The sequence below is a fragment of the Antennarius striatus genome, chromosome 5, assembly GCF_040054535.1.
Source record: "Antennarius striatus isolate MH-2024 chromosome 5, ASM4005453v1, whole genome shotgun sequence".
NCBI classification, from domain to species: domain Eukaryota; kingdom Metazoa; phylum Chordata; class Actinopteri; order Lophiiformes; family Antennariidae; genus Antennarius; species Antennarius striatus.
In genome coordinates, this window is record NC_090780.1 from 19,396,031 (window position 1) to 19,423,767 (window position 27,737).

The following is a 27,737-nucleotide window of genomic DNA, read 5'->3' on the forward strand; positions in this document are numbered from 1 at the left end:
ATTTCTCATTCCCCTTGCCTATCTGTCTCTATCAACCTGCGGGATCCCCCCTCCTCTATACACATGATGCATTAGATGCATTGAATGTATTTGTTGTGCAAGTTTGAAAAGACGGCGATAATCTGGGAGCGAGAGATAAGGAACACCAATTTATTCAGCAGCACTTTGGACCCCGCTTCCAGCCTCGGTCGGTGCTGACACCCCCAGCAGTTTGCTGATAACGATTAGGCCATTTATTATCTTCACAGAGAACAAAGATTGCGTGGTGCCGATGAAATATTACCCCCTGGTAATAATCAGAAGGAGAAGCGCCCTGGCATCTAATGCAGTGTGCATATAGCCTAATCGCTCCCAGAGAAAACCGTGCGCGCACACACACACACACACACACACACACAAATCCTTCCGCAGAACGTGCAGACAATTTATTATCAGTAGTGCAAGAAGATAATAATAATAATAATAATAATAATAATAATAATAATAATAATAATAATAATAATAATAATAATAATAATAATAATAATAATAATAATACAATTATTATTCCACAACACTAAATAACAGAGGTTTTCTGTCGTTGGAGTGCATTTTCTTATTTTCTTACTTTATTTTAAATTTATAGCTGGTGAATTGATTGTCATAAAGACACCATCAAGTGATTATATTCCAATTAACATGTTTTAGGAGACAGAGACGTGGACTCTAGAGTACAGACCAGCCCACATACTGCAACTATAAGAATAGACCAAATAGAATCCTAGTGAGCTGTTTAAAAATAATACAGACTACTGGGCAAACTTTGAAAGTGAAAAGCTTCCACTTGTAGGCCTCATGAGTCAGACATCCACGAACACGTGGAGCTCTCACATCTTTGCTCTGGTGATTTTAAACATTGAAGATAATGTTATTAATCCAGTCCAAATTCGACTTTTTGTCTCCTCTTTTTGTTTCTCTCCTCTTTGTGTGCGTGTGCACTCCAGGGAGCACGAGCCCCGGTGTGCAGAGGGTCTCGCGCCTCTTGCACCTGCCCGATTCCCGCGCTGAGCACGAGCCCCGCGGTCGCGTGCAGGAGATTTTCGCGGCTTTGCATTTTTTACAAAGTTGTTGCGACTGTGTGGGATATAAAGCACCAAAAGGAGGGGAGGGGGACGTATCTGTCTTGTCTCAGACATTTAACACAGACGGAGGGTGGTGTGGGTGGTTGGTGGGTGTAAAAAGGCAAAACTCCATTAGTCAATTAAGACCGATGCTGTCAATCTTTTTCAAAAATTTAGTGGAAAAAAGAAGAAGAAAAGAAACATATATGGGCTAAGAAATACTTGAGAAACTGCGCTGTGTTCTTTCTTTGGATTTTTTTTTTAAAAAAGTGGCACTTCTCCACTTCATTTCCTACACACCGCTCAGAGATCGTTTTTTTTTTTTTTTTTTTGTATCTTAAAGCTGAAACAAAAGGATTCCAGGACATCCATTGTCCATTGAAGCACATCTCCAAAGTTTTCAATCCAATGCAATTATTCATCATTTTATGCGTAAAAGATGCGCGTAAAATGTCCGTAATTCATCTTTAGGGACTTCGTTTATATATGAATGTAGACATGGATTCTTTGTTGTAATAAAATCCTGGGTGCCAAATAAGACGTAAGTTATTGATCACCTCTCGGGAACAGGTAGGCCTTATCAATGGCTGCCAATGTGTGTCCGTGTGACCGGGACCCGGAAGAAAGGCTGACGTGCCGTTACGTTGCTATGTTGCTGCAGCTGCTCGTACGGCCGCTGAAGTTTTTGCTCATATTCAGAGAGGTTTGGATAAAGCGAGAGGGGAAGGGCGCACTCAGCGCAGACACACGCACACACACACACGCACACACACTCATACACACACACACACACCGCTCTCTGGGAGAGATCACCGGTATCGTCTAGACAGCATCTTCTAAGAACGAGGATCGACACCTTTTCATCATCGGTCGTGTATTCCGCACCGTTATTTTGCAGAGAAACGTCGCGGAGAACCGGAGAACCGGAGAACCGGAGAACCGGAGAACCGGAGAGAGGCACTTTCTCTGGTCTTATAAGCGCAGTCTCTTCGCTCTCATTTAAGACGCAGGTTAGTAAACTATCGATGATTTCACGGTATCTGATATTTTTAAAAACCCCTTTGGATTTTAAATATATATATAATAGCTTTTTACGGGAACAATTAGAACGATGTTTAGCCCGTTTTGTTTTAAAATGATCTGATCATCGGTTATTGGCAAAAGAAGGCCACGTTGTTTTTCCTCAACCTTTTTTTGATAAATATCTTTTTTTTTTTAGACCTTTAAAATAATATTGATTACAGGTGTTAAGTCTTATCTCAATTTTGTTTGTTTCAGCTATTTAATATCAGCGGAAGAAATAATCTGACAGGCGGCACTGAATTAAACGTGTAGGTCACGTCATAATAGATCAATAAGTGTAAAAATGCTAAATTCACTGTTTTTTCCCCCCATAGTTTAATTATTAGATCAAACGACATGTTATATTTGTAACAGAAAGAACAATAACCAAAAAAAATGCAAAATATATATTGAGCAATGTTGGACTTAGAATAATTATTCTTTTTAACAACAAAAAAACAACAACAAAAATGTATGCAAAATAAATGTCAGGTTTTATGTGGCATGCTTATTTCTCCATGGACAGAAAGAAAAAAACACACTCAGCCGTCAAGGGGTTTTATATCAGTGACAACAACAGTATTCCAGTTGTCACGGTTTAAAAGGCATAAAAATCAGAAAGAGCCATCACATCAGTACAATAGTGCAGTCAGGGCCAGGCTGGGGTCTCTGCATCTGTAACACCAGCCCCTCTCTCTCTCTCCCTCTCTCTCTCTCTCTCTCTCTCTCTCTCTCTCTCTCTCTCTCTCTCTCTCTCTCTCTGATGAAGTGTTACACAGGCTGGAGTGTGTAAAATTTGTAGGTTAAAGGAATGAGACAAAAGGCAAAACATGACGTATTTTTTTGAATGAGCAGACTTTTATACCGACTATTGATGCTGACCTTTTATTGCATCTTCTAGACACTTCTGATCACGAGTTGGTAGACAATTTTTGTGTAAAGAACTTTTTTCAAATGTGCTCTGTACTTAATGGGGTTTGATTATATAAAACCTTTTCTCCTCCATAATCTCTTCCTCTCATATTCTCATATGACCTCCTCCATTATAAAATGTTATTATTCTGAGCTCAAAATGCTTTAATGGAAGTGAGTGTTACTCTCCCAGCAGCATGCAGACTCCTCTTCCAGCGGTTATATGGTCTTATGTCTGGGTGCTTGTGTCTATAAAGCCCCTAGTGCCCTGGCTCATCTAATTAGCTGTGAGTAAAGGGGACAATAATGCTTCAGCTGGTTTGTGTCATTCTCTTCTCTGGCTCTGCTTATCTTCACAAGCCCCACTGTGGCTCTTCACTCCCCATCAACGCAACACACACCCACACACACACACACACACACACACACTTTCAGGCACACATTTGCACAGTAATACACCTCCACCCTGGATAATGATGGATGACCGGGCCCAATGGGAACAAACAGGTAGATAGGCCTCCAGCCAATCCCATTTAATAACAGCATGGATCGGAATGATAATCTTGTTGTTCATTAGCCGCTGTGGCTGCACAGTAATACAGTTGTTGCACACAAATCTCACCCAGCATAGAAGGTACTGTTAGAGGGGTATAGTGTTCTCCAGCCTCGCATCGCTGCGTGAAACAATACTGCTGTGTCCTTGAGAAAGAGGGAAAGCAACAGCACCCCCCACTAACCCCTCCGTCATCCTCTACCATCTTTTGTTCCACGGCAAATTCAAATGGGATTAATGAAAGTATAAATTACAGAGGATTAAATCCTGCTGAGCAATCCATTTGACAAACATGTAAACAAACAATGCATGCAGCAGTTAGCCTGGGCCCAGTGGTGAGCAGTCAGATTACAAGACAAATCCACAGGCTGACCACTGCAGGCTAGAGACGTGAAAGAATACAGCAAATACATACAGTAATGTTAGATGTGCTGGTGAACCCTCTGAGGACCCTCTGCTGCCCCACAACCACTGATTTGTTGGATTTAAGATCTGACAAAATCAAAAACCTGAATTCATCAACTCACCACCCCTGGCAATGTGCCAGAGGTTTAATGACTGATGACTGACACGCACGCACGCACGCACACACACACACACACACACACACACACACACACACACACACACACACACACACACACACCTTTATTATCAAAATGAAGAGAGGTATTTTACCTGAGAGAATTTCTCCAGGTATCAAACTCAGACACACCCTGGAGAGGGCCAACAACTTTGATCATGTGACGTCACCACCAGGCGTCAGCGTGGCGGCCAGAAGAGACCCGACAAGCGAACGCCCAATTATTCTCTCTCTCTCACACACACACACACACACACACACACACACACACACACGCTCAGACATACACGCACATACATACACGCACGAACGCACACCCACAAACATACTCACACACACACACACAGACACACACACCCTTACGCGCAACGAAACGCACACAGTCCGGTATCTTATAATAACTTTTCTAACGAATAACAAAAATAAAGATTGAAAAATGTATTTGTCACAGGCTAAATGTTTTTTTTTGTGTAAAGCATTCTTTAATAGAAACAAAAATATTTTTTTAAAATGTCCACTGATATAACATTTTTAAGTTTACACTGACAGGAATAAGACAAAAATAAATATAATCATTAAAACAAATAAATTCCTTTTGTTCGACATTTTGATTTGTGTTCAAAGACGTTCCAGTGTTGACCGACTGGTTCTCACTGGGGCCTTACGGCCAGCCCTTGTGGTCTAAGAGGGGCAGAGGCGCCATTAGGATGCAAACTTCTTTGATTGCTCGGTCCTCCAGACAAAACCACTGTTTTTACGAAAAGAATGCGCTGGTACTAATTAAAGACAATTAGCCGCTCCCAACAATAGGGACAGTTTCGGGGCCATAAATCGACTCCTCCTCTGTTTATTTTAGAGGTGACGACGGCGTTGTTTATTTACATAACAACAGTATGCAAAAAACAACACAGAATTATCAGTGGTAATGTATGCATCATCTACAACTTTAACACGTATAGAAAAAAAGAACTTTTTTTTGCATATTTATGCGACATTGTATTCTATGAAATGCGTGACACTCATTCACATGGCTTCTTAAAATAATTTTTAGGGAGAAAAAAAAAACGTGAAGGCGACTCATACAAAAGATATTAAAAGAATTATAGTATTAATTTCCTTATATGCTAGATGCATGTCTCTAGGCTTCCATCTGTGAATCGGCTTATGAGCGCTTATTCAGTGTGAGCATTAGGGAAGAGAAAGACTCCAAGAAATTAAATTGTTGATTGATAAGTTTTACGCAGCAGGGACATAAAAATTGAAAGAAGGAGAGAAGGGATGCAGGGGAGCCAATAGTGGCAGGGCTGGCTGTGATTGGGTCAAGTCGAAGCCCCGCCTCCTGGGGTTGATATGGGAATTTACTGGCGCCAACCGCATCAGTCTGCGCCACATCTCATTAATGAGTCTGAAGACTGCATGGATCAGGGGGTTTACACATCCGAGCCGCATTTGCCGTCAGCTGATCGAAACCGCAACAGGTATCCAGCAGAGATATTTATGCTTTCCTTCTTCGGCGGTCAGACGGGAACTATCATGTTGATCACTGAAAAAGAAGAAGTTTTTTTTTTTAAATTTTTTTTTATGCTATTACAAAACGCTTGACGTCCGTAATATATAGTTCTTGTGTCAACTTTTATGATTAGATGAAAATATAACTTGCAAGTTGTATTTCACCGGTGGCGCGGCAACGGTGTTTAACATTTAACATTTGTTTCATTGCAGGTAAAAGGAGAAAGGAAACCCGGCGTTTGAGGATTATTTATGAAGTAAATAAACACTGACCAGACAGCTCGGGAACTATATTGCAAGGAGGATTTAACTCCCTTTACCTCGGAGGTGATCATACACACAAAAAAAAAGTAGCCAACGCACAGAAGAGACGCCTTCGGAGCACAGGACGCATCCAGCCCTGCCATGGAGGTCGCAGCGGCCGATCAGTCTCGGTGGATGGCGCACCATCATGCTGTGCTGAACGGCCAGCACCCGGACTCTCACCACCACAGTCTGAGCCACAACTACATGGAGCCCATGGCGCCTTTACTGCCCCAGGACGAAGTTGACATGTTTCTGAACCACTTGGACTCTCAAGGGAACCCCTACTACACCAACTCTCGCGCAAGAGTCACGTACAGCCAAGCCCACGGTAAGGTCCACGATTACCATCAGAGAGCAGTGATGAGATATGGGGGACACGTTTGAGTGTATGTACGCATGTGTTTTAATAATTAATAATTGTTTAAATATATGGTCATTAGTCCCTGACAAAATACTTAAATCATATTATAGTTTATGTTTTATGTTAGAAAATAGAATCTAAATTCGGCAATGCATTCTGTAAACCCGTCTTAACTTTTCTGGGACAATTCACCAACATAAAAGGAATTTCTAGCAAATGACAGCGAGAGGAAAGGGAAGTATGTCATTTAACCCCTCTCTGTTGGGGCAGGGGGTTCTGAACGGAGAGAGAGAGAGGCACTTCCCGGATATAAAATAAAAACCGCAAATGTACTAATAAGAATCTTTAGTTCGGGGACTGCAGTCGATGAAAACATACTGACAAGAGAATGACTTTCTTCTTCTGAATTTTTTTTTTAATTCTATGAATATATATTTTCCCAAATACGACACTGGGAAAACGTTTGATAACCGGCTGTTAGAAAAAAAAAATCTGTATTTGGAATTCTAAATGTCGGACTCTAATAGTTCTGAGTATTTAACAGGTAAGGACTTAAATGATCTTGATCTAGTTGCTTCACCAAGTAGTGACAAGTTTGACAAGAGCAAGGCTATAATAAAAAGGCCTACGTTGTTTTGGATTTCAGCTCGGCTCACTGGGAACCAGGTTTGCCGACCACACCTCATCCACAGTCCCGGTATTCCATGGCTGGACCCCGGTAAAGCGGCCCTGTCCGCTGCCCACCACCATAACGCATGGGCGGTCAGCCACTTCAGCAAGCCCAGCCTGCACACCACCGGCTCCGGCTACCCCTGCAGCAGCAGCACGGGCACGGCTCCGGTGTCGTCGCTCACTCCGGCGTCCCATTCCAGCCCGCACCTCTACAGTTTCCCCCCTACTCCTCCGAAGGACGTGTCCCCTGACCCCGGCCCTACCTCTCCGACCTCCACCTCGACCAGGATGGACGAGAAGGAGTCGATCAAGTACCAAGTGCCGTTGACTGATGGGATGAAAATGGAGAGCTGTAGCCCGCTGCGCAGCGGCCTGGCCTCGATGAACAGCCAGGGCCCCGCCACACATCACCCCATCCCGACCTACCCGGCCTACTCTCTGCCTCCACACGAGTACGGCGGCAGTCTCTTCCATCCCGGCAGCTTACTCGGCGGATCCTCCTCCAGCTTTACGCCCAAATGCAGAAGCAAAGCCAGATCGAGCTCAGGTGAGTCCCATGCGTGTTTAAAGTTTCCTTCTGATGGGATGGAAGAAAAAAAACCACACAGATGAGTCCTGATGAAATGGTTTTGGTTTATACAGCTGAGTCCAATCCATCATTGATGGTTTAATGTTTCCGTTATGGCTGGATGTGCTCAGGACACGCTTCTTTTATTTTGGCGCTAAGGCAGAAATTCACCCACATCTTTGTTTTTTAAAATTATGTAAATTGTCAGCTTTATTTAAAACCTGACGCCACTTTCTTTCTTATTGCTCTGATAGGTCATTCACATAGGTGAGAATTTTTTCACCTATAGACAAAAAGAACCCTGTCGTGACAACTCTTTGTTCCGCGTCACTTGTCGACACTTGGGTTCCTCCACTTGAAAGCAATCAGCCTTAAATGAAACTCATCAAACTAATCGGGGTCAGACATTTCTAACCTACTTAATGTCCAGCTATAGGGCCATTATGCTCATGGTTAAACGAAATTGAGAAGAAAGGAAAGGAGGATTAGACTAATTATACTAATCAATTATTCATACGTGACATCTTTATTTGTTTGTAGCTTTGGCCAAAAACCGCACTAGTTGGTCAAAGGATTAAAAGGATTTTGTGAAAGGAGAATTTTTTTTTTAGGTTTACTTAAATCATCAGTATTGTGTTAAACGACCTCCTTCGTGCGATGGGCTTGTTTTCTTTTTAAACGTGGCCTTTATTGCACTTAAAATGAAGGAGTCACGACGCCCTGGCTCCTGCCATATCCTGTATACCTCCAAGTGAACAAATCACGACCTCCACCCCGCCCACAGCTCCCCCTCAGTACTAACAAAGACAGGCGACAGAGCCCTGCTGTTCGTGTTCTTAAGCATGGCCTTGGCCAGAATGCAGATGGAGTGAGGTGTACTAAATAACAATGTTACTTACATTACAGTGTGGAGACTAAAACACATCGCTTCGACTCTCAGGGCCTTGAAATGATTTCTAATAAAATACAGTTTATTATCTGACTGTTTAAATGAACACTTGGTTCAATAGACTGCATGTGTTGAATTAGACTTCGTGCCCGCCTGACATTAATGAGCAGACATTTGAAAAACAACCCAGACTGGTAATGGGTTTGTAATTTCCCCACATTGTTCCAGTTCTACTTGAATAACCGGACCAAAAAAACAAACAAAAAAATCTAAGGACATTGTAGACCATCTGCAAGTCTACTCCAACTGTACTTGTGAAATTGCCATCCACTGGCCTTGTGTTTTTTATCTAATACACTATAAGGGAAATCCAATTATCTTATCATCTGAGTGAATATGAGCTTTTCTAGCAAAGAAATGTTATATAGTGACATTTAAAAGAAGCCAGTCAATCTGTGCCAGAATACAAAATACAAATATATCAACTGCGACATTAAAATGGCTCTTATCTGTCAACGTCGGTGTCCAGTGCCCGTAATGGTAATTGATTGTTGTACAAAATGCCACAATGACATTTAAGCTGTCAGCACATACCTTCTAGTATAGTGGAGCTTCCTGCTGTAGCCTCAAACCAGAGCTCCTCCTCTTTAACCTACATCTTACATGAAGCTTACCATTCTTTCTTTATTATATATTCAGAAACTGCTTTAGTGTGGTGTCTGGATTGCAAAGTACTTAAAAGGAAGATAAGGGAGGAGAGAATGAAAGCAGCAAGATGCATTTCAAAAGGAACGCTGCTTTTTTTTTTTTTTTTTACTCAGGTCAGATTCCATTGTGGAGTGAGGGTGGGACTGTGGGTGTCGCTGGCTTTATAACCAGAATAATGAGGTGATGCTCTTGGGAGAGATGGATACTTGAATTAAATGAGTCGGTCGGTTTAGCAACAGGTTGTTTGAAGTCAATCAGACTTGAATGGGCGAGGAGAGCACATGGGAATAAGCAAAAAAGCATGTTTTTGTATAGAAGAACTAAAGAAGGAACAAAAGGTCGATTTCGGAGTCGGTCGCAGCCGAAGGATAACTCAAACATCAACGACACGATTCTGGATTGAAAGCCATCTCTATATTATTAATTGCAGCCAACTGGCATCCAAGCTTTTCATCAAAGCCTGCAACACTGTCCGACACATTTAATACCACCACACACTTATGTTTCCTCTCATGGATGCCCACTAGGTCGATTAATAATGTAGCCCTAATTTGATGGTGTGTCCCATTCTTCTTGTTTGACACCTCTGGACATGTTCTGGCTGTTTCTGGCCTCCCCACTATGGATCAGTTTACATTTCGGTGTCTGTGTCCATGACAGCCTACACACTTGGTAAACCCGCACTCTGATATGAGACAGATTTTGACTTATATTACAGGGCCACCTGGGGTCATCCTGTGCTTATTGTCCCCATTGGGCCGGACAGCTGTTGTGTGTGTGTGTGCGTTGCCTCAGATAGTGGGTGAATTTTTTAATTATATAAATTTTCTTGTCTTTTCCTTCTCCTGAATTATATGCAGAGGGTCGTGAATGTGTGAACTGTGGCGCCACCTCAACTCCTCTGTGGCGACGGGACGGTACCGGCCACTACCTTTGCAATGCCTGTGGACTGTACCACAAGATGAACGGCCAGAACCGACCGCTTATCAAACCAAAACGCAGACTGGTGAGTCCTACTTCTTAACTCTCTCTTTTCACTCTGAGAGCAGGCACCCAAATATGAGCACAAAGCAGATGCCTGCAGCACAATTCCAGGAAAGTTATATTTTCCCTATGATCTTCCTGGAATTGTTGCCCCTCTCACCCCCCAATGATCTGCCTTCACAGCCTGTTACAATACTGCTACTATTGCCATTGTTCCTGCTATCATTATTGCTGGTACTTCTGATACTGTTACTGATACCAATGCCCATGCTGCTTTAGTTAACACCATGCTTGAGTAAATGAAAAGAAGCACAGACACGTAACCTAACTTTCCCTTCTTTGCTATTTTAGAACGCCTCCTGAATCCTTAAGTTTCAGAAGTAAAAAAAATAAAAATAAAATTTGTACACAAGTTGTTAATTTTGTCAAATTAAAAAAGGAAAAAAGTCCTGAAATTCACATTGAGCCATCAGAATATTAGTATAATTTTAATGAACTATTCTCTGCCAGTGATAATGGGTTAGAAGAAATAAAAGTAAACTTTATGAACGCAACACACATAATATAAAAGCTACTCGTAGGGATAATTTATATTCTTACCTCTCATATTAATAATAACAGTGGTTAAATATCAGCATATTTAAAACGTGATTCAGCACAAAATATCTTTCAATTATTATTAAATGTATGTAGTGATTGAAGTGCTGGAATAAAACTGTCACTTAAATAAAAACGGTGTCTTTGCTTTGCAATCAGTAAAGAGAAATCTATTAAACACTGAAATCTACAATAATATTTTCTGATCCTCCTACTTTGTGCTTCTTGAGCACCTCGTTGTTCCTTATGAAAAGTCCATTACATTTTCCACTGCGTCGGCCCATGTGGCTGTAGCTTTTGCATTTTCAACTCAAGTGTTTTTCAGAGTTGTGTTCAAAGGGGCATCCAGTTGTTTCCTATCCGGATATCTGCCCGGCCCAGATAAGGAAGTCAGGCTCCCGGCTGTTTCCGCCTTCAACCAGCGCGCAGCATTCTCTCTGGCCAGACTGACATATACTGTAAAGAGATTATCACAACACTGGAGGAGCCGCTTATGTGTGAAGAGACAGACCGCGAGGGCGGGGATTGGAAAATAAATGGATTTATGCTCTTGTTTGTCATTCTCTGTGGCCAGTAGTAGAACCTAAACGCACAGCGCTCTTTTTTTAAAATTTTTTTATTATCTTTATTTCGCATAAAAGCGTCCAAGTTTCTTGTTGCTCTCTAGTTCAACAGCAAGGATCCCACCTGAGATTAATAAAAGCTAAAATAAAAAAAAAGATGCTTCCAGAGAGCTGGAGGGTTCTTCCATGTAAACCTAATGTTTCTTATTATGTGTGAAGAATTCATCCGCAATGGTCACAGGAGCGCACTGCCAGGCAGGACATCGGGTCTATTGTGGCTTTGTGCAGCCCTTTTTCCGTGTCAGGATGAGGGTTCAAACGAGGCCCCCGTATTGTAACCTGGTAATACCAAACTACCAATCTGATGGACTAATTGTGGTAATTGACGCAAGAGGTATACATAATTGCCTATTATTGCTCAGATTAAAATACGATCGTATTTGTAGCGACCTGTTCACGTGGAATTAATTGAGGGGAATTACGATAATTTTTCCCATCTTTTTTTGAGAGTTTTCTCCATATGATTTGCGATATATATAAAAAAAGAAAACCTCAAATTTAACCTAAGGAAAAAAAAAATCCTCCATTTGTTTCATGAAGTTTTGGAGTTGTGGCTTTACAGCTATACCTGTTCAACTGTGAGACTTGCGTGTGTTTTTTTTTTTTAACCTGTCCGCCACGACTCGTCTGTAACACGTGAAATGATCCCGTTACTCACGACGCGCTTTCTCTCCGTCCTCCAGTCCGCTGCTCGACGCGCCGGCACCTGCTGCGCAAACTGCCAGACCACCACCACCACCCTGTGGAGGCGCAACGGGAACGGAGACCCGGTGTGTAACGCCTGCGGCCTTTACTTTAAACTGCATAATGTAAGTAGTCTGACAAACAAAACTCTTCTCAAGTGCGGGGTGCAAGCGGGGAGAGGGGTCGTTAACTGGTTTAAGTGGGCGGACAGCTTGTATCGATTTAGGAGCGGAGGAGCTGTTGAGTGTCGACGCAAAGCAAACCTGCTCACCCTGTGGAGCAGAACCCACCGCCCGTTTTTTTTTTTTTTTTTTTAAATACTTATTTATTAATCCATCGTTGTTTCAATGGGGGGCGTTACTCCCCGGAGAGGCTGCAGGGTGGGTCTGTCATTCAGTGTTACAGCGTCGGTTACACTGATGAGGATCCGTCTGAGGCCGTTCCTTTCAGCTGCAGCCAGCGCTCATCCTCATGTATTCATATCGACCAGGAAGGTTCGGTTTGGTTTTAAAACCAAACAAAAGCGCCTCTTGACTGGTCTTATAATGGAGATTTATATGCAAAACAGCTGCTGATTATTTATAGCGTTCATTTTAACACCGCTGTAACTTAACTCATAATGCTGGCCCACCGTGATGTCTGTGTAAATCCTAATTACATCGACAGTATGCGTTAGTTTATCAAGAGCAGGGTATTTTAGGTTATTTTCAATGGATTTCTCAACAATTTTGCACATAGTTGAATATTGAGCAAAAGAAGACTGATATGGACAACTCATGATGTGTCCACATTATGCACAATTGGATCCAGATCGAAATGATAATTCATAAAAATAAATCTGAATCTACCTCAATGGAAAATCATATCCGAAATGATGACAAACACATGATTCCACTCTCAAGAGGTTTGTAGGATTATTAATTAGACGGTAATACTGAATTTTGCTATGCATATAAATTGTCTCCATCATGGTTATGCCATTCTAGTCTGTGTTATGCTCTAGTGCAATTGAACACTTGTGACACATCGTCACAAAAGATGACAGGAATTTTGTTTTGATATAGTCTGGGTTCAGGATTTGAGCTACGTATGCGGAGTTCTTTCCCGTTCATCATATGATGCATTTTCGGTGGCAAACTGGAGCAAAATAAAGTACAAAAATGATCTGTCAGAGAAGTTGACTTGCCTTGAGCTAATGTTCTGTTCTCCACAGGTCAACAGGCCCCTGACCATGAAAAAAGAAGGCATCCAGACACGCAACCGCAAGATGTCCAGCAAGTCCAAGAGGAACAAACGAGCAGGGGACGGCTTCGAAGAGCTATCGAAGTGCATGCAGGACAAGGCGTCTCCTTTCAGCGGAGCATCCAGCCTCACCAGCCACATGGCCCACATGGGTCACCTTCCCCCCTTCAGTCACTCTGGACACATGCTGCCTACTCCCACACCCATTCACCCTTCATTCGGTCACCCACACCACTCCAATCGTTCACCCGTCTGGGCTGAGCCTCACTGAGCCTCTTCCGCACCCAGAGCCCTCAGAGCCACCATGTCACCATTAACACTAAATGACTCTTTTGCATCGAAGGCAGAGTAGAAATGTTGCGTCATGTACAATGGTTGGAGGGGAGAGGTTTTCAGCTGGACTTAATGATCGAAGGTCACGTCATGCCTGACCTCACCGGTGGGAGAGCCGGACTTTAGCAGCTCTTCTCTGTGAAGAGTTAATGTGACGAGGCTTGCAGGAATGAACAAAGACGCTGGTCATTCTTTTTGCTTGTTTTTAACTAAGTCACTTTGGTACCCACCTCTCCTTGACCCCGTAACGACATCTTCAAAAAAGAGACGCTGTTTTCACCTTCATCCACCTCATTGAGATTTATGCGACCTCTCCATTCACAGGCTGTCGTCCACAAACTGCTGTGGGCAGACGGTCCAACTCCTCATCCATGGAAGTCTGCAGCTAGAGCACCTCTGTCATGAACCAGTCGGACACAGCCTACAGTACCCATAAGCCAGTGCTCTCTCCTCACATGCTGGATTGGACACCGTCACAATATTCACCTGATTTTAATAATGGACTTAAACAAACAAAAAAAACCCCAACACAGTAAATAGAGTGTTTATAAATGCTTGATTGCTATTATTGTTGTTATATTTGATGTTATAATTATTGCTACAATAATTTATTTTCACTCTTTAAGCTTTTGTCAAAGACACATAGAAACTGTTATGATTTGAATTTCATGGTTATTATGTAAAGAAAAAAAACCCACTGACCTGTGTTAGAGAAGAAGTCCCCGAGCTGTACGTTTTTATCATATTTCCATCTCACAAAAGTAAAGGAAATAAACTTTAATACTTAAGTAAAACCTGTCACTGCCTTAGATTATTTTGTTTGCCTTTTTCATCCTTTCATACAATAAATAGCACTGGACTATATATATATATTTTTTAATGAAGAGCACTTGATTATTAAACTCATAAATGATATCAGATGCATCAAGGGAATCTCTGTGATCCCTTAAGCGTGGTAATGCTTTGGTCAGGCTCCTCCTCTATCTGTGATGGCGTGTTTTTAAGAGAAGGCCTCTTTGTGGAGCTGAGGCCCCAGGCTGGACCATTGTACCCAGACAACAGGCTCCAGCGAAGGGCTCCAGAGTCACACACAGTCATACATATGCACATACCCACATGCTCAAGAAAACACTGAGGAAAAACAAACAAACAAAAACTGATACACGCCCTTATTTAACCAAGTAACTCGTGCAAAAAAAATCTCCATTTTACACCCTGGCAAGAAAATGTTTTATACGTTTACAGGTGGTTATTACTGAGTCACGACTGCGGTTCAGCGAGGTCACTTAACGCTGTGTGCCTTGTGGAACTGGCCCTCTCTCGGCCACGGTGATTGGTGAGAGGAAGGACACCAGGTCTTTAATAGGAGAGAGAAGAGGAAGGAAAGGCAATCAGGCGACCTGAGCAAACACATGGGGGTCTGCTCAGACCCTTCGCTCGCAGATGTGAGTGCAGCTGAGACGGCCAGGAAGCAGCCATCATCACGGTCGCTCCCTCATCTCATCCTCTTTTTCCTTCGCTTTGTTGCGTTTTTCTTTTTCACTCTTGTTCTGTTTATTCTGTTGGCATTTTTTCCTTCTTCTCTCCTCTCTCTGTTTAACCAGTCGGTCTGTCTCCACTTCCACATTTGGACGATTACACCGATATAAAGAGTCTGAAAAGGAACTCTGCGTAGAGCCAGCCACTAATGAGTCTGCTCGATTAGGGCCAATTTGCGGTCATCGTCGCTGAGTTCAACATACCCTCACACGCCCACGGTCCAAACCATCCGATTAAACAGCCCAAGCTAAAAGTAGATGACGACTACCCCTCCCTGAACCCTCCACCCACTCACATCTGCTGTACTGCTGTAAAGGTCGATCGCTGGGGTTTCCCAGAGGCACGATCAGTTCAATTTGGAACTAATATTTATCAAGAGGATCATATCGGTGTTGTCAGCTTATGCTACACATCACAGCACCTCCAGCGCTAAGTTCACACGTGAACACAGGCCTCGTTGAGAAAGGGCAAGATCCCCTGATCCACTTGCTGAACTCCAGTCAAACTAACACTCTCATGCCAACAAGCAGTCTAGCCATCTGTGTGGAGGATAGTTCTGTGGGTGCTGGGCCGTGCACAGGCGACAGCTTCACTGGGTTATATGCTGCTACTGCAGCCAGCGAGCCTGCTCGGGCGGGCTTGGCTAGACTCCCGGAGGCTGAGAGGGAGAGACGGAGCGAGCCAGTTCTCCTCAATGAGGCCCTCCAGAGGGAAGGGACAGCCCTCCCAAAAATAATACAGCAGGCTGCCAGACCGGCGATTCCCAGAGCTGCCTCCCGCCTGAACGCACACATAGACAACAACATGCGTGTGTACATACAAACAAGGAAGTGTGCGACGAGGCTTCATATGATGCAGATTTTAGACGTTTTATGACTGTTTGAAGAAATATTTTAGTGGTTAGGGTTGGCCACCATGTCACCTACAGATTCTATACCATGAGGGTTTGGTGTCTTAAAACGCAGTGTGCCTCATTAGACCAGCTGCACCGTCCAACAAGACATCGCCTTCTTACTCACACTGTGAATTATTTGACACAAAAATGCCATAATATAGGATGTTACTTATCTTCACCATCAAAGTGGCATTCCATAGACGTGATGAAGAGGGGAGATCTCGGATGCGTCGGCGGGGTGAACATGGTGGCCACCTAGATCAGAGCACCGAGAGGTTTACGACTTCAACCTGGAACTGGATGTCTCAACTCATCCTGACTCCCTTCCTCCTCTTCTTTCTCCTCTCCACTCTTCCGTTTGTCCTCACCGACCCCTCCCCCCCCAGCAGTCACCTCCGCCAACGGTCATTCCCTCTCCAAGTTCCATGTAGCTCATTTACTCCCACTCTTTTCTCGTCTCCGACTCCCCCAGTGTATTTGTTTTTCTATCAAATTGAATTAGTGGAATCAAAAGGTATCCCGACCATCCCCTCGCAAAGTTGAGTTAGGGAGAGAGAGTTGCAGAAGATGAAAGGAAGTGGAGCGCAGTTCAGATGCAGGTCTCTTAGACGGTGTGTGTTGGAATGGGGGTTGACCTTTGCCTGGGCCTACCTAAGAAGAATCCCTCCATCTCCAGACCACTAGAAGGATATTAAAGCTGTAAGATGGGACAGCATTTAGATCATAAAACATGTAACCCTGCCTTTATTTGAAATACAATTCAATCGCTCATGTTTCTGCTTGTTTGTTGACTTTGAGCAAAGACAACATCTTTTATAACCTGCCACATTAAAACTTTGAATCAGCGGATTATTTAGAATTGTAATGACTAGAGAATCATAAGTGTGTTACGACGAGACCTGTTTGTGAACTTCCTCTTTTCATGGATCATGAGAAATTCATAGATGCAAAAGGTGGGAGCATTCAGTGAATCATCTGGTGAGCACTATTCTTAGAAACCATTTGACACTCAAGCAACTCTTTGCACTTCTAAAATGAATCAACTATACCAGGTAGAGTTGATGCAATCGGAAAAGCTTTGACGGTAATAACCGTCAGTCAGAGAAGCAGAGCTGACAGCAGATAATCACTGATGACCTCTGTTGACAAGAAACAACCGCATCCTGACCTGCCAGAATGCCAAATCTCACCACTCATCTCTTCAAAAGTCACAAATTATAGTTGAAAAAAAAATCAAAAATCAAAACTGTCATCAGCTTACTTCATTTTTGTCACCCCCCCCCCCATGAACTGTATGGTCCTTCATGGTTTTTCTCCCCCCCCCCCACAAACCTGAACGGTTATTGTGGCAGTAACAGCTGAACCAAGTTTGACTGAGGACATGGTCTTTCAAAGCAGTGGGAATAAAAAAAAAGAAAAACAGGAAGTGAGAAGTTTAAAAAGGAAATACTTGTCTTGAACTAATAGGACCAATTAAAGCCATATATGTCTGACAGAGACAGTAAAAAAAGATTGATTGTGGGGGGTGTTGACGCATCATATAGTATGTAAGTGCAGGTCTGTGTGGGTTGAATATCTTCTATGTAGCAAGAACAACCAATCAGGTATTAGCCATAAGACAAAGCAAACTGTTAGTAATCAATACTTCTTCAGGCTTACTTTGGATAAATCCTATTTTTTTGTGTGCCTCCGGTTGTCTTACGTTTTAAGTGAGGCATCCAAAAATTTTGATATTTAAAGGTAGAACCTTTAGGTCATATAAATAAATGACATAAGAGATGAATTCCATTTTAAAATGGGAGACAGTGTTCACCATTAGAGAAAATACTCTCTGAATATGTCACCAGCATCATGGGATAACATGTGAAAGGACTATTTGAAAGTAGAGAAGTGAAATAGGGAATGATGCAGTCATGTCAGTCATTGGTGGGTTGAGATAGACTGTTACCACACTGTTTGTGGTTATAAAAGGGTTTCTGAGTAGAGTGTAGTAATAATGAAAGTGTTGTCCACAGGATTTTGTGGCTGCTATGTTGTCCTTCCAGATGATCCTCCTTTCTTTGAAATGTTTTTTTACTCACACAGGACACCACTTGGAATAAAGTGAATTAAAACCCCCGACACCACTACACTCCCCAACGGAAACTGTTTTATTCAAAATAAGACCATTATAAATCAGCTTCAGACAAATCAGGTGATGAATAATAGAAAATAACTGGATAAAATATGAAGGAAGAGGAAGGGACACGCACTGCACCCTTCCCTCATCACAAGCCGAAAATGAGGTCATTCTCCTCTCACCTGGGACTGCAAGCTTTGAAGATGTTCACCTGGGACGGGTAGTATTCAGCTTTCATTCACGCCATGTTCTGCTGTGCCGAGGCCCTCCTGCTCACCTGCTCTAACAGACAAATTCATCGCCACTGTCTGGAGACAAATGAGCCTATTCATCTGGAAGCCACCATTGACAAACCATTGGGAGCGGGTACAGTACTAATGCCTGGAATGGCTCAGGGGAGAGGGCGTCTGGACCTGCCATCCTCTTCCGCACCCATATAATGTCCCTGGCCATTCTCAGCCCCCACCCCGCTCCACTTGCTTTCAGCTGCAGGTAACAGTAGAAAGGCATGAGTGGGGGAGTCAAGGGTACTTTGGACCCTGGCCAGGAGCGAGAGGATAGAACCCAGGTGCCTGTTCCTGGATGAATCCTCTGGACCCTCCCACAGGGACTGATGACCAGACAGCGAACAGGAGGACGATGGAGGAGAGCAAAAGTCTGCTGAGACCGACTGCGAGCCGCTCAGAATCACAAGCTGTTCAGCTCACTATTATAGATTAACAATGTTTGCTTGTGTGGTGGATTAAGTGACAGGGCTGTCCTGAATTCACTTTGAAACATCCTGGTTCTTGTTGACCAAGCTGGTCTCACAATAAAACGCAGCTCCCTAGGTATTCAGATTCAGACGGCGTAGTCTGCAGAATACATTTCTTGTAACATGTTTGTTTGGATGCAGAGGAACTGATTAGAAATGTGGAGTATCTCCTGTACATCTTGTCAGTCATGAAGAACACCGCATGAGGTGGGGGCATTCCAAGGCTGTTTTTCTTTAGTTTATCTTCATATGTTGTGACTGTGGGTGGACAAACACACACGCGCATGCACGCACGCACGCACGCACGCAAGCACGCACACACACACACACACACACACACACACGGTAGTTTTATAATAAGTGAAAAATAAAAAAGAATCATAATGTGCTTGATTTAAAAAAAAGAATAATATTATAAGAACAAAGATAACTAAGTGTAAAAGGAATCAGTGACTTATTCTTTGTTGGATGTATTTGACTTCATTTTCTTCATATAAACCAGCATTAAATATAGATTTTTCTAGTAGCTACATTGGATATAATAACTTCATACCCTTAACGTGCACAAACCGGACAATTAACACGTAATTTTATTTACTTCTGTTTCACTTTTAAACAGAGGATCCTTTTTTTTTTTTTTTTGAAATCCTTGCCCATAGGATGCCAAAATACAGTGGAGACAGAAATTATCAGGGACATCACTGCAGGTCTATCTAATGAGGATCGGTATGAAACAGACGTGCTCAGTCATTGGTGCAGAGGGATGTTGCAACCCCAGAGTCTAACTGGTCCTTATCTCTCCCGAACAGCCTGCACAGTTTGATATGCATCTGTCACGTTTGTCGGAAAGAAAAGACACTGCAATGAGAGCATGATGAGTCAAAAAAAAAAATGGAGCAGCCATATCAACTCACATCCTCGCGGTTTCAGCGTGACTGTGATCATTTGCTTGTCTGTGCCTTTTCAACCAGAAAGTACACACAAATATCCAGCAGTTACATACCATGTTACCCGTCATTTGCAGTTCTCTCGCATGTTGATTCCACCATGATTATTTTGTCCTCACATGCCTGGACAGGTTTACATTTTTGCAGTCATGCAGTTGTACCAAAAAAAAAATACAACGCCAGATTGTCATCATTCCATCATGATGATAGATAAAGACCTGTCCTCTTGTCATCATAGCAGTCTAGCATCAGCTTCATCAGCTGCTGTAGCTAGTTGAGCCTGTGATTGTGTGAGTAGGAGTGTCCATCTGAGGACTATCTGTCCCGATAAGAGCTGAGAAAGAGACAGCAGAGCCACACATGAACTATCAAGTTTCACATAGAAAGCAATGAACAGAAAGTGGTGGCAGCCATGTGTTCACACCTGGTGGTGTGTGTTGTTACGGTGCAAATGATTAAAAGAACAGGAGTTGTTCCCTTAAAAATTTAACTTGTTTGCCGTAAGTGAACACAACAACGTAATTGTAATATGGACCAAAAAATTCATGCCAGGATGCCAAGACAGGCTAGTTTCAAATTAACCACACCGACACAATTCAGTATTAAAAGTGCAGATTTAATAATATTTTATAAAACTAATTTATAAATTTCCGCATGATTTTGCCATCATTGAGTTTTGCAATTTATCATCATAGATATTTTATTTAATGCCAGCTTGTGACCACGGTAACTCCCCCAGAGCCCTTGATGCCTTCACCCCATTTGTAAACCGATTACTGTAAGTATTTGTGTCTTGTTGTCTTCATTTAATATCTTGTTCCTTTGTCTTTCTGCACAATCACCTGCCTGTCCGTGACCAATAAAACTCAACTTGAAATTGATTCATTTGCGGTGTGAAAGAAATCCAAGTCACCGCTGGATCTTATGATTAATATGTCACTGTTACAAAACACCACCAGACAAATTATGAGCTGGTAATTGCAGAAACTGTCCAGTAACCAATCTTAAAATTGCACATCAGAGCAGGAATTTGCCGTGAATTGTAGATTAAAAGTTGTTAAAACTGGTACCGCTGTGTGCTAATCAGAATAATTTGTCGTCTCACATCTATTTGAAAGTGTGCGATGATGCTTTTAAAGAAATATGAATCCTAAGTGTACAACACCTGATAACAATTATTCCTAACAGATAAACAATATATAGTTTGATAATGTTGAAAGTTCATTGTTAGTAGTTCAAAAAATATCTCATTATTTTTTTGTGACACAAATAGGCTCAAAAATACACTTATAAAGCATTAACAACACAAACGTTCATCGGTCACTTGAATTTGATTTCCCCACGTTTCCTGACATCATCCTGATGACCCACGATGACTATTGCCAATAACATGTAAAATAGAACATTTGATCCATCCTAATCTTCTGTTCCGTTCAAACATCCCTAAAAATGTCTAAACAAGCAAATTCATTCATTCATCTTCTTGAAGACGAGACGATCGTAATCACCTCGTCGCCTTGGTGAGAGGCGGGTCCACTCTGGAAGATTGTCAGCTGATTTCAAAGCAACACAGAAAACCCTTAGTGCTCACACTCACAGACAATTTAGAGTGACCAAGTCACCTAAATTGTATTTTTTTAATGGTGAGAGGAAATGTAACCCTAACTCTAACATGGAGAGAAACCACGCTGACACAAGTAGAACAAACTCCACACAGAAAGGCCACAGGTAGAATCAAACCAAGGACCTTCCTGCTTCCAGTCAACAGCGCTACCCAATCATCAATTTTTTCCTAGATTTGGACCGAATTAACCAAAGTAAAACTTCCTTTCGGTTTGTTCCATAATGGATTGCCAGAGCGTGTCTTCCTTTTTCCATTTTAGATGAACACTCACGTTTTTTTGTCAAAGTGTTTTACACCAGATGTCCTTTCTGCCCCAACCCTCTGCATTTATCCGGGCTTGGGACCGGCCTACAGTTGACACTGGCTTGTGCCCCTGCAGGGCTTCAGACGCTGGGAATTGCATACATGTGAAGCATGTGCTCTTCCACTGAACTACATCCCCCGGCATCAAGTTAACCAAAGTACAAATGAAAAAAGATACCAGATCTCATATGCAGCTTGTCCATATAGATGAATGAGCAGATCAACAATAACAAGTTCTCAGAATGATCCTCTCCATTGACTCCTCCTGGTTGTTTGGGTTTCTAAAGAGGTCAAAGTGCATGTGGAGTAAGATCAACTTACTCTGATCTATTTCTCTGCTTAAGTTTAATGCTTCTCTTTTCTACTTACCCTTTAAAACCATTATTAATTGGCAGAACACACACACACACACACACACACACACACACACACACACACACACACACGCACAAAGAAAACATCTAATCCACGCTAATCCATCCTGCCAGTTGAACAACTAGTAACATGGTTAATCAGCCATGAAAAAAAATAAAGACCACATTGACAGATAAAATTATTCCATTTACTTGTCTGAGTAAAACATCTCAACACTGCCATGGTTCACTGAAGATCATCTGAAAAAAAAAGAGAAAAAAAAGAACGCAACACGCAAATTAATTAAAAGTCAGTGATGTAATAACTTCTGTCAATTATTGGTAGAAATAACAGCTCTGTAACACAATAATCACACCAGATTTGAAGAAAAATAGCGAATCACTCAGCCACTTTGAAACCCTTTAAAAGGGCAGGACAGACTTCTTGAAACAGGAGACACTTTCTCCAAACAAGGGAAGCACTCTCCTGAAAGGGAAGAATGAGCAGTTTACAACACACAGAAATGCTCACTGGACACGAGCTCGATCGACCTTGGGTCGCTTTCTAACGGCCTTTGCTCCAGTGTGACATCATAGGCCTGGAGTGCCAATGAAATCGAGTGGACAGAGGCAGAGAAAGGCAGTGCAAGACAAAGGAAAAGTGTGGTGGCTGAGAGAGGGCTTTCTGATTTGTTCCTTTGGCAGGATGACAAAACTGTGTGGAATGCAACAGAGAGGGGAAAGAGAAGTGATCAAGAGCTCAAGAAAGAAAGGAGGGGGAAGAAATAGACGAAAGACAAGGGGAGAGAGGCCTGCTGAATAAGCCGGGATTGCAGGGCCTTCCATTGATTCATTTCCCCTTTCCCACCCGATTACCATTCCCCCTGTCTCTCTCTCTCTCTCTCCTCTGTAACCTGTACACAATTAGTCACACATCCACTGTTCCTTTCATGAATTATCACTTTTAGTGTACTGACACATAAAGATCATTTCACATACAAAACTATAAGACAATTCACTGTGGGATTTTAAATAGTGTGACATAACACAGTGGCTACGTGTCTCATATAATTGTCCAGTGGCGCTTTTTATATGATAGAACAACAGGAAAAACAATTACCTGGTGGTAATGAGCTTGTGCTGTCACCTTAGCTGTCACCTTTTCCATTCTTTGTTAGCTTTGTTAGATAAAAACTGCTACTAGCTGATTTTTAAACTTTAGATTATGGGCTGTACAAATACTATGTCACCCAAAAGTCACACATCCTCTGCTGCTGTCATAGAAGGTGAACAACACGGATTCCCCATTATGGCTTCAACACGTTACATAAAAACCTGTGAGACTAAAAATAGTCTCGCCTGTGTGAAGGCAACAGGCAATCTACATTATTCTATAATTGAGAATTATACTTGGAAACAAATAACACACACGCACGCACGCACACACACATGCACATATGTAAAAAACAACTGCACTAAAGAAGGCAACAGGCTGCTATTGTCAGCTTCATTTCACAGTGGCCTATCATGCCCCAGCCTACCAGGCCTGCGGCCAATCACTGATTATTCTCTGGGTAAACAGTATCACCTCGACTACATGAGTTCTCACACAGGCTCACAGAGTTCTGTCCAGCCCCCACACACATGCAGGCTGTCTGATTAATGGACTGTGCGCATTAAATATGACAGCATTAATAAACATTTGTGATAAAAAAGTCACTTTGTTTGCTTTTGCTGTTTTTCGCGCTCATCGCTCCATCTATCCTTTGTCCACTGACTCTGGACGGCCGTCAGAGCACTAAGGCATTTTATTCAGAAGAAAACACTGTGCCATAATGCTTCATTTTTAATTTGACAGTGATGAAACCCTCCGCCTTCCAAAAATATCTTTAATAACCTTCATTAAACTTTACAGGCTATATTGAAGACTGGCAGCAAATCCAAGTTTCTGGGATGTACAGTACATGCACACCCAAGAACATCAAAGGATAAGCCTAAAATCTGTGTAAAAAATTCCCATCGTTGACTTGATTTTTGTGCGGACCATATTATTTTGGTCCGCATCAGAATATTTTACTATACTCAGCAGCACCAGAAGTCTTGTGCGCCCCTTGGATGGATCCGTTTGCTCAGGAAATGTAACTTCAGCTCTGTTTGCACAGTGCTAAGTCAGGTCATGAGTCATTTGTGCAGTTATTCAACAGCCTGAATGCAGTTTGGCTTCATTATATGCCCATCATGTGACAGCAGTCAGCCAGAGTGCCCCCCCGCCACGTCTCCATAGCTCCTCTTCCCTGTTCTGCGTCTTCTCATGCCCGTCTCTTACCCTCATCCCCCCACCTTCCACTGGCGCCTGTATGGTTAGTTAGGGATCGCCACAGGACATCATGTGACAAACAAACAAACACATACAAACACACTGCGCAGTGTGCGCACACACCACCAGACACACAAGCACGTAAACGAACAGCACCAGCACATCAATTCGTCATTCTCCCTTCCATTAACTTTCATGTGGGCTCAGTTGAATGAGCAGTAGAGCGATCCGACAATAGGAGCCATTGTGCCGGCTGTGCAGAGGCTCTATATCCATGTGTTCCTCTCAGTAGTGTCCAGACACACCGTGAGGCAAAATGTTATCACTCATTCACTGTAGTTGCCGCTTCGCAAAACCTACCATTCCTCACTTGTTTTTTATGAGAGTTAATTTATGATAGTTATGAATAAGTGCTACTAAAAGTATTTATATAGTTTCATTGTCCCCTTGCAACGCTGCTGCTATTAATACTTCTGACAAATAAGGCAGTTTAGGCTTCAAACACTTTGATTCATAAGGGGGATTTCTTCAGTTTGTGACATATGGATGTCGGAGCGACAGGAAATAATAAAGTTTTGAAAAGAAACCATTACGAGGACAACACCCTGCTGATCCCCACACTCGTTCGTCAACCTCTGTACCTGCGTTATCCCACCAGGCCTTGGACCGCGCCAATCACCCCCCATCCCCCCCCCACCGCCCCTCTTCATTTTCCCTCATCGTCTGGCAGACCTCCAGCATCTGAAACTCTAGAAGGCACTGGTTCTGGCCTTTCTACAAAATTTAGGAAGCCATTAGCAACATCAAATCATTACTTGAGGAAAGAGAGACAGTGATGCGTGGGTGGGTGGGGGCGATGTTGGCGGGGCGACGATGAAAGAGAGAAAAAGAACAAGAAACACACAGAAACAGGGAGGATATCAGATTTCTCCTGCTCAGTCACTCCATTACAATAATGTGCAGGTGCCCATTTTAAATATATAATGCTATAATATCCATAATTAAGAGAATATGGATTCTTTGACCAAGAGGGTTAATGTACTGAATACAACAAATTACACCCCCTGTATGGAGACCTTGCGCTGCACACAAGCACAGATGAATAGAAAACATGAGATATCAGGAGATGACATATCCGCCCCCCACGCCCATGTGTGTCTGAAAAGAAAATTCAGTCTTCAAACAAATGAGGCTCTGGAGAAAACCAAAGGTCATATCACTGAAATCTCACCATGGGCATCCCAAGAAGGTAAATACATATATGATTTGGATTTAATGTTGACTTTACAGTAAATTGAATAATTTGTCACTTTCTACTTCAAAACCTGAAAATTTTGTGAATTTCCTAAAAATTGTTCTTGGATTCAGAAAAAAACAAAACAAAACTATAGCTGATTTGGACAACGTTGGATCATCCTAAGAAATTTTTTATCAATTATGCTCTATAAAAGTTTGAAACTTTAAAGAACGACTGGGGAATTATGGGACAAAGTTTCTCACTTTGCTTTTAAAAAAAAGTTTTTTAAAAAGGTGAAAATCTGGGTATTTTAACCATTTTCTAAATATTTTTGAATTTGAAAATTCCAAACTACGAAAAAAATCAGTCAGAAAAGGAACCACTTCAATAAATGGTTGTTGAGTTATCATGAAAAAATGACTGATACTTTATGAGTTATGCCAGACAAAATAAAGTTATAGACAGACAGACGAGAGCTACAGTCCTCAGAATTAAATGCCGGGGGGGATAAAAATAGTTGCATACCACAAAAATCTTCTTTTCATAGACAAACTGTAGGAGCATGAACTAATTCCAGAAACATCCTTCTCTGGACCAAATCTAAGGAACTCTACACAACAATGGCAGAATAATTGAAAAAGATGCCACAAACTCCACGGTAACACAAAGCGACACGACCACTTTGCCCTGTCAGAATAGAGGCCATTGACTTATTTTAGTCCAGTAGAATTTCTGCGTTCTCTGACCCTCACTTTCTTGCTCTCGTTATTGCACTGTCACCCCAACACTAATCCAGTTCAAATGTAAACAGGCTTAGGTCTTCATTCCTCACTTAAACCGTATCAAATGTATCAAAGCTGAGGCTCAGTGGTGTCCTTGGCTACAGAGGGGTCAGACCTGGGCCACGCAAGGCCACACACTCTACTCGATTAGCTGCAGAGCCAGTTAGTCTGACTGACCAACACCGTGTGTTTCCACGAAGCCACTCAGTCCACTATGAGTGTGTTCATATGTTAGCGTGTGACTGGATTTAGATGGCGCTATATATTGGGTTAATAGGTCAGTTCATGGTTATAAGAGGCATGACGGTGTGTATAGAACTGTGCATGTGTTTGTCTGTGTGTTGAGCAGAGACACGGAGTCCTAAAGTGGCATCAACCAAAAGGGAAAATATGTGAAAGGTTATATGCAGGCTAAGAACAATAATACAGATTGTTTCTGCAGCTAGATTATTTCTGTGGTAAAGTCAGCAACCATGGAGGAGTCTTTGATGGCTTTGAGAGCGTACTGTCTTTTTCCAGCAATGTTGACTGTCTTTTTTTTTATCATTTCAAATTAAAAGGACAATAATCCCCTTTATGACAAGATATGCAGGGATGTTACAAGCTACTTTTGCCTTCAAATTACAATCTAAATCAAGGAAGGGCTTTAAAACAAAGTGCTGAACACAAGCAGAGAATTACTAAACCACAAGGGGTTATGAGTAAATGTATTTAAAGCCCTACTAAAAATATTCACTCGTTTCCACTTACAATATACCAATGATGTCTTAAAAGATAATTTAACCCATTTTATGGCTGCCTGGAGGCGATTCTAACTTGCCACATGGGAGATAAAATCATTGGATGTGCCGTTTGGCTGTTCCTATACCACCTTGGTGTAAACGCGGATGAACCAAATGTGGGAAAGTGTTTGTTATCTAGTTCTATTATGAAAACCAGAAGGAGAATAAGGGTCCCAGGAGGATTTCAATCACTTCCCTTGTCAAGCTACACCTCATCAGCTACAAATATCTGACTGTTCACACTGACGTTCTTGAGCTAACTGGATACAATAAAACTATTTAGAAGAGCGAAGTCACAGTTCTGCTCCACATTAAGACCCAGGCTCCCTGAAAACATTTGTATAAAAGCAAAAATAGAATCACAATATTCGCTATTTTTTTTTGCACAATTGTCATCAC

At 42.2% G+C, this 27,737-nt stretch overlaps 1 protein-coding gene and 1 long non-coding RNA gene across 8 annotated transcripts in view; one reads left to right on the forward strand and one right to left on the reverse strand.

Annotated features, from left to right (window-relative positions):
• The window catches only part of LOC137595401 (uncharacterized), a 68,048-nt gene that overhangs the window by 5,115 nt on the left and 35,196 nt on the right, over positions 1-27,737 (reverse strand). The window contains exon 1 of one of the 3 annotated variants that reach the window (XR_011035432.1): positions 7,485-7,612. The exons of the other annotated variants lie outside the window; for them this stretch is intronic. This is a non-coding gene — a long non-coding RNA (uncharacterized lncRNA). Of the gene's footprint in view, positions 1-7,484; positions 7,613-27,737 lie in introns of those variants that run through there. 3 annotated transcript variants of the gene reach the window in all.
• gata2a (GATA binding protein 2a) lies at positions 1,804-14,485 on the forward strand. Of its 5 annotated transcripts, none has more exons than XM_068315479.1 (6): positions 1,804-2,110; positions 5,933-6,353; positions 7,033-7,604; positions 10,071-10,229; positions 12,111-12,236; positions 13,325-14,485. In XM_068315479.1, the coding sequence occupies exons 2-6, from the start codon at positions 6,125-6,127 to the stop codon at positions 13,622-13,624; spliced, it is 1,386 nt and encodes a 461-aa protein (XP_068171580.1). In that variant the 5' UTR covers positions 1,804-2,110; positions 5,933-6,124; the 3' UTR covers positions 13,625-14,485. The 5 variants fall into 5 exon arrangements, with proteins under 5 accessions (XP_068171580.1, XP_068171582.1, XP_068171579.1 ...); XM_068315478.1 differs by lacking the exon at positions 1,804-2,110 and adding an exon at positions 4,806-5,688; XM_068315480.1 differs by lacking the exon at positions 1,804-2,110 and adding an exon at positions 4,807-5,688 and having other exon boundaries at positions 7,033-7,605; positions 10,084-10,229.

Excerpts from the sequence above, each read along its gene's own strand:
- gata2a (XM_068315479.1), top strand. The coding sequence starts at position 6,125 with ATGGAGGTCGCAGCGGCCGATCAGTCTCGGTGGATGGCGCACCATCAT. Across the intron at positions 6,354-7,032 it reads CACGTACAGCCAAGCCCACG|CTCGGCTCACTGGGAACCAG; the intron begins GTAAGGTCCACG and ends TTTGGATTTCAG. Across the intron at positions 10,230-12,110 it reads TCAAACCAAAACGCAGACTG|TCCGCTGCTCGACGCGCCGG; the intron begins GTGAGTCCTACT and ends TCCGTCCTCCAG.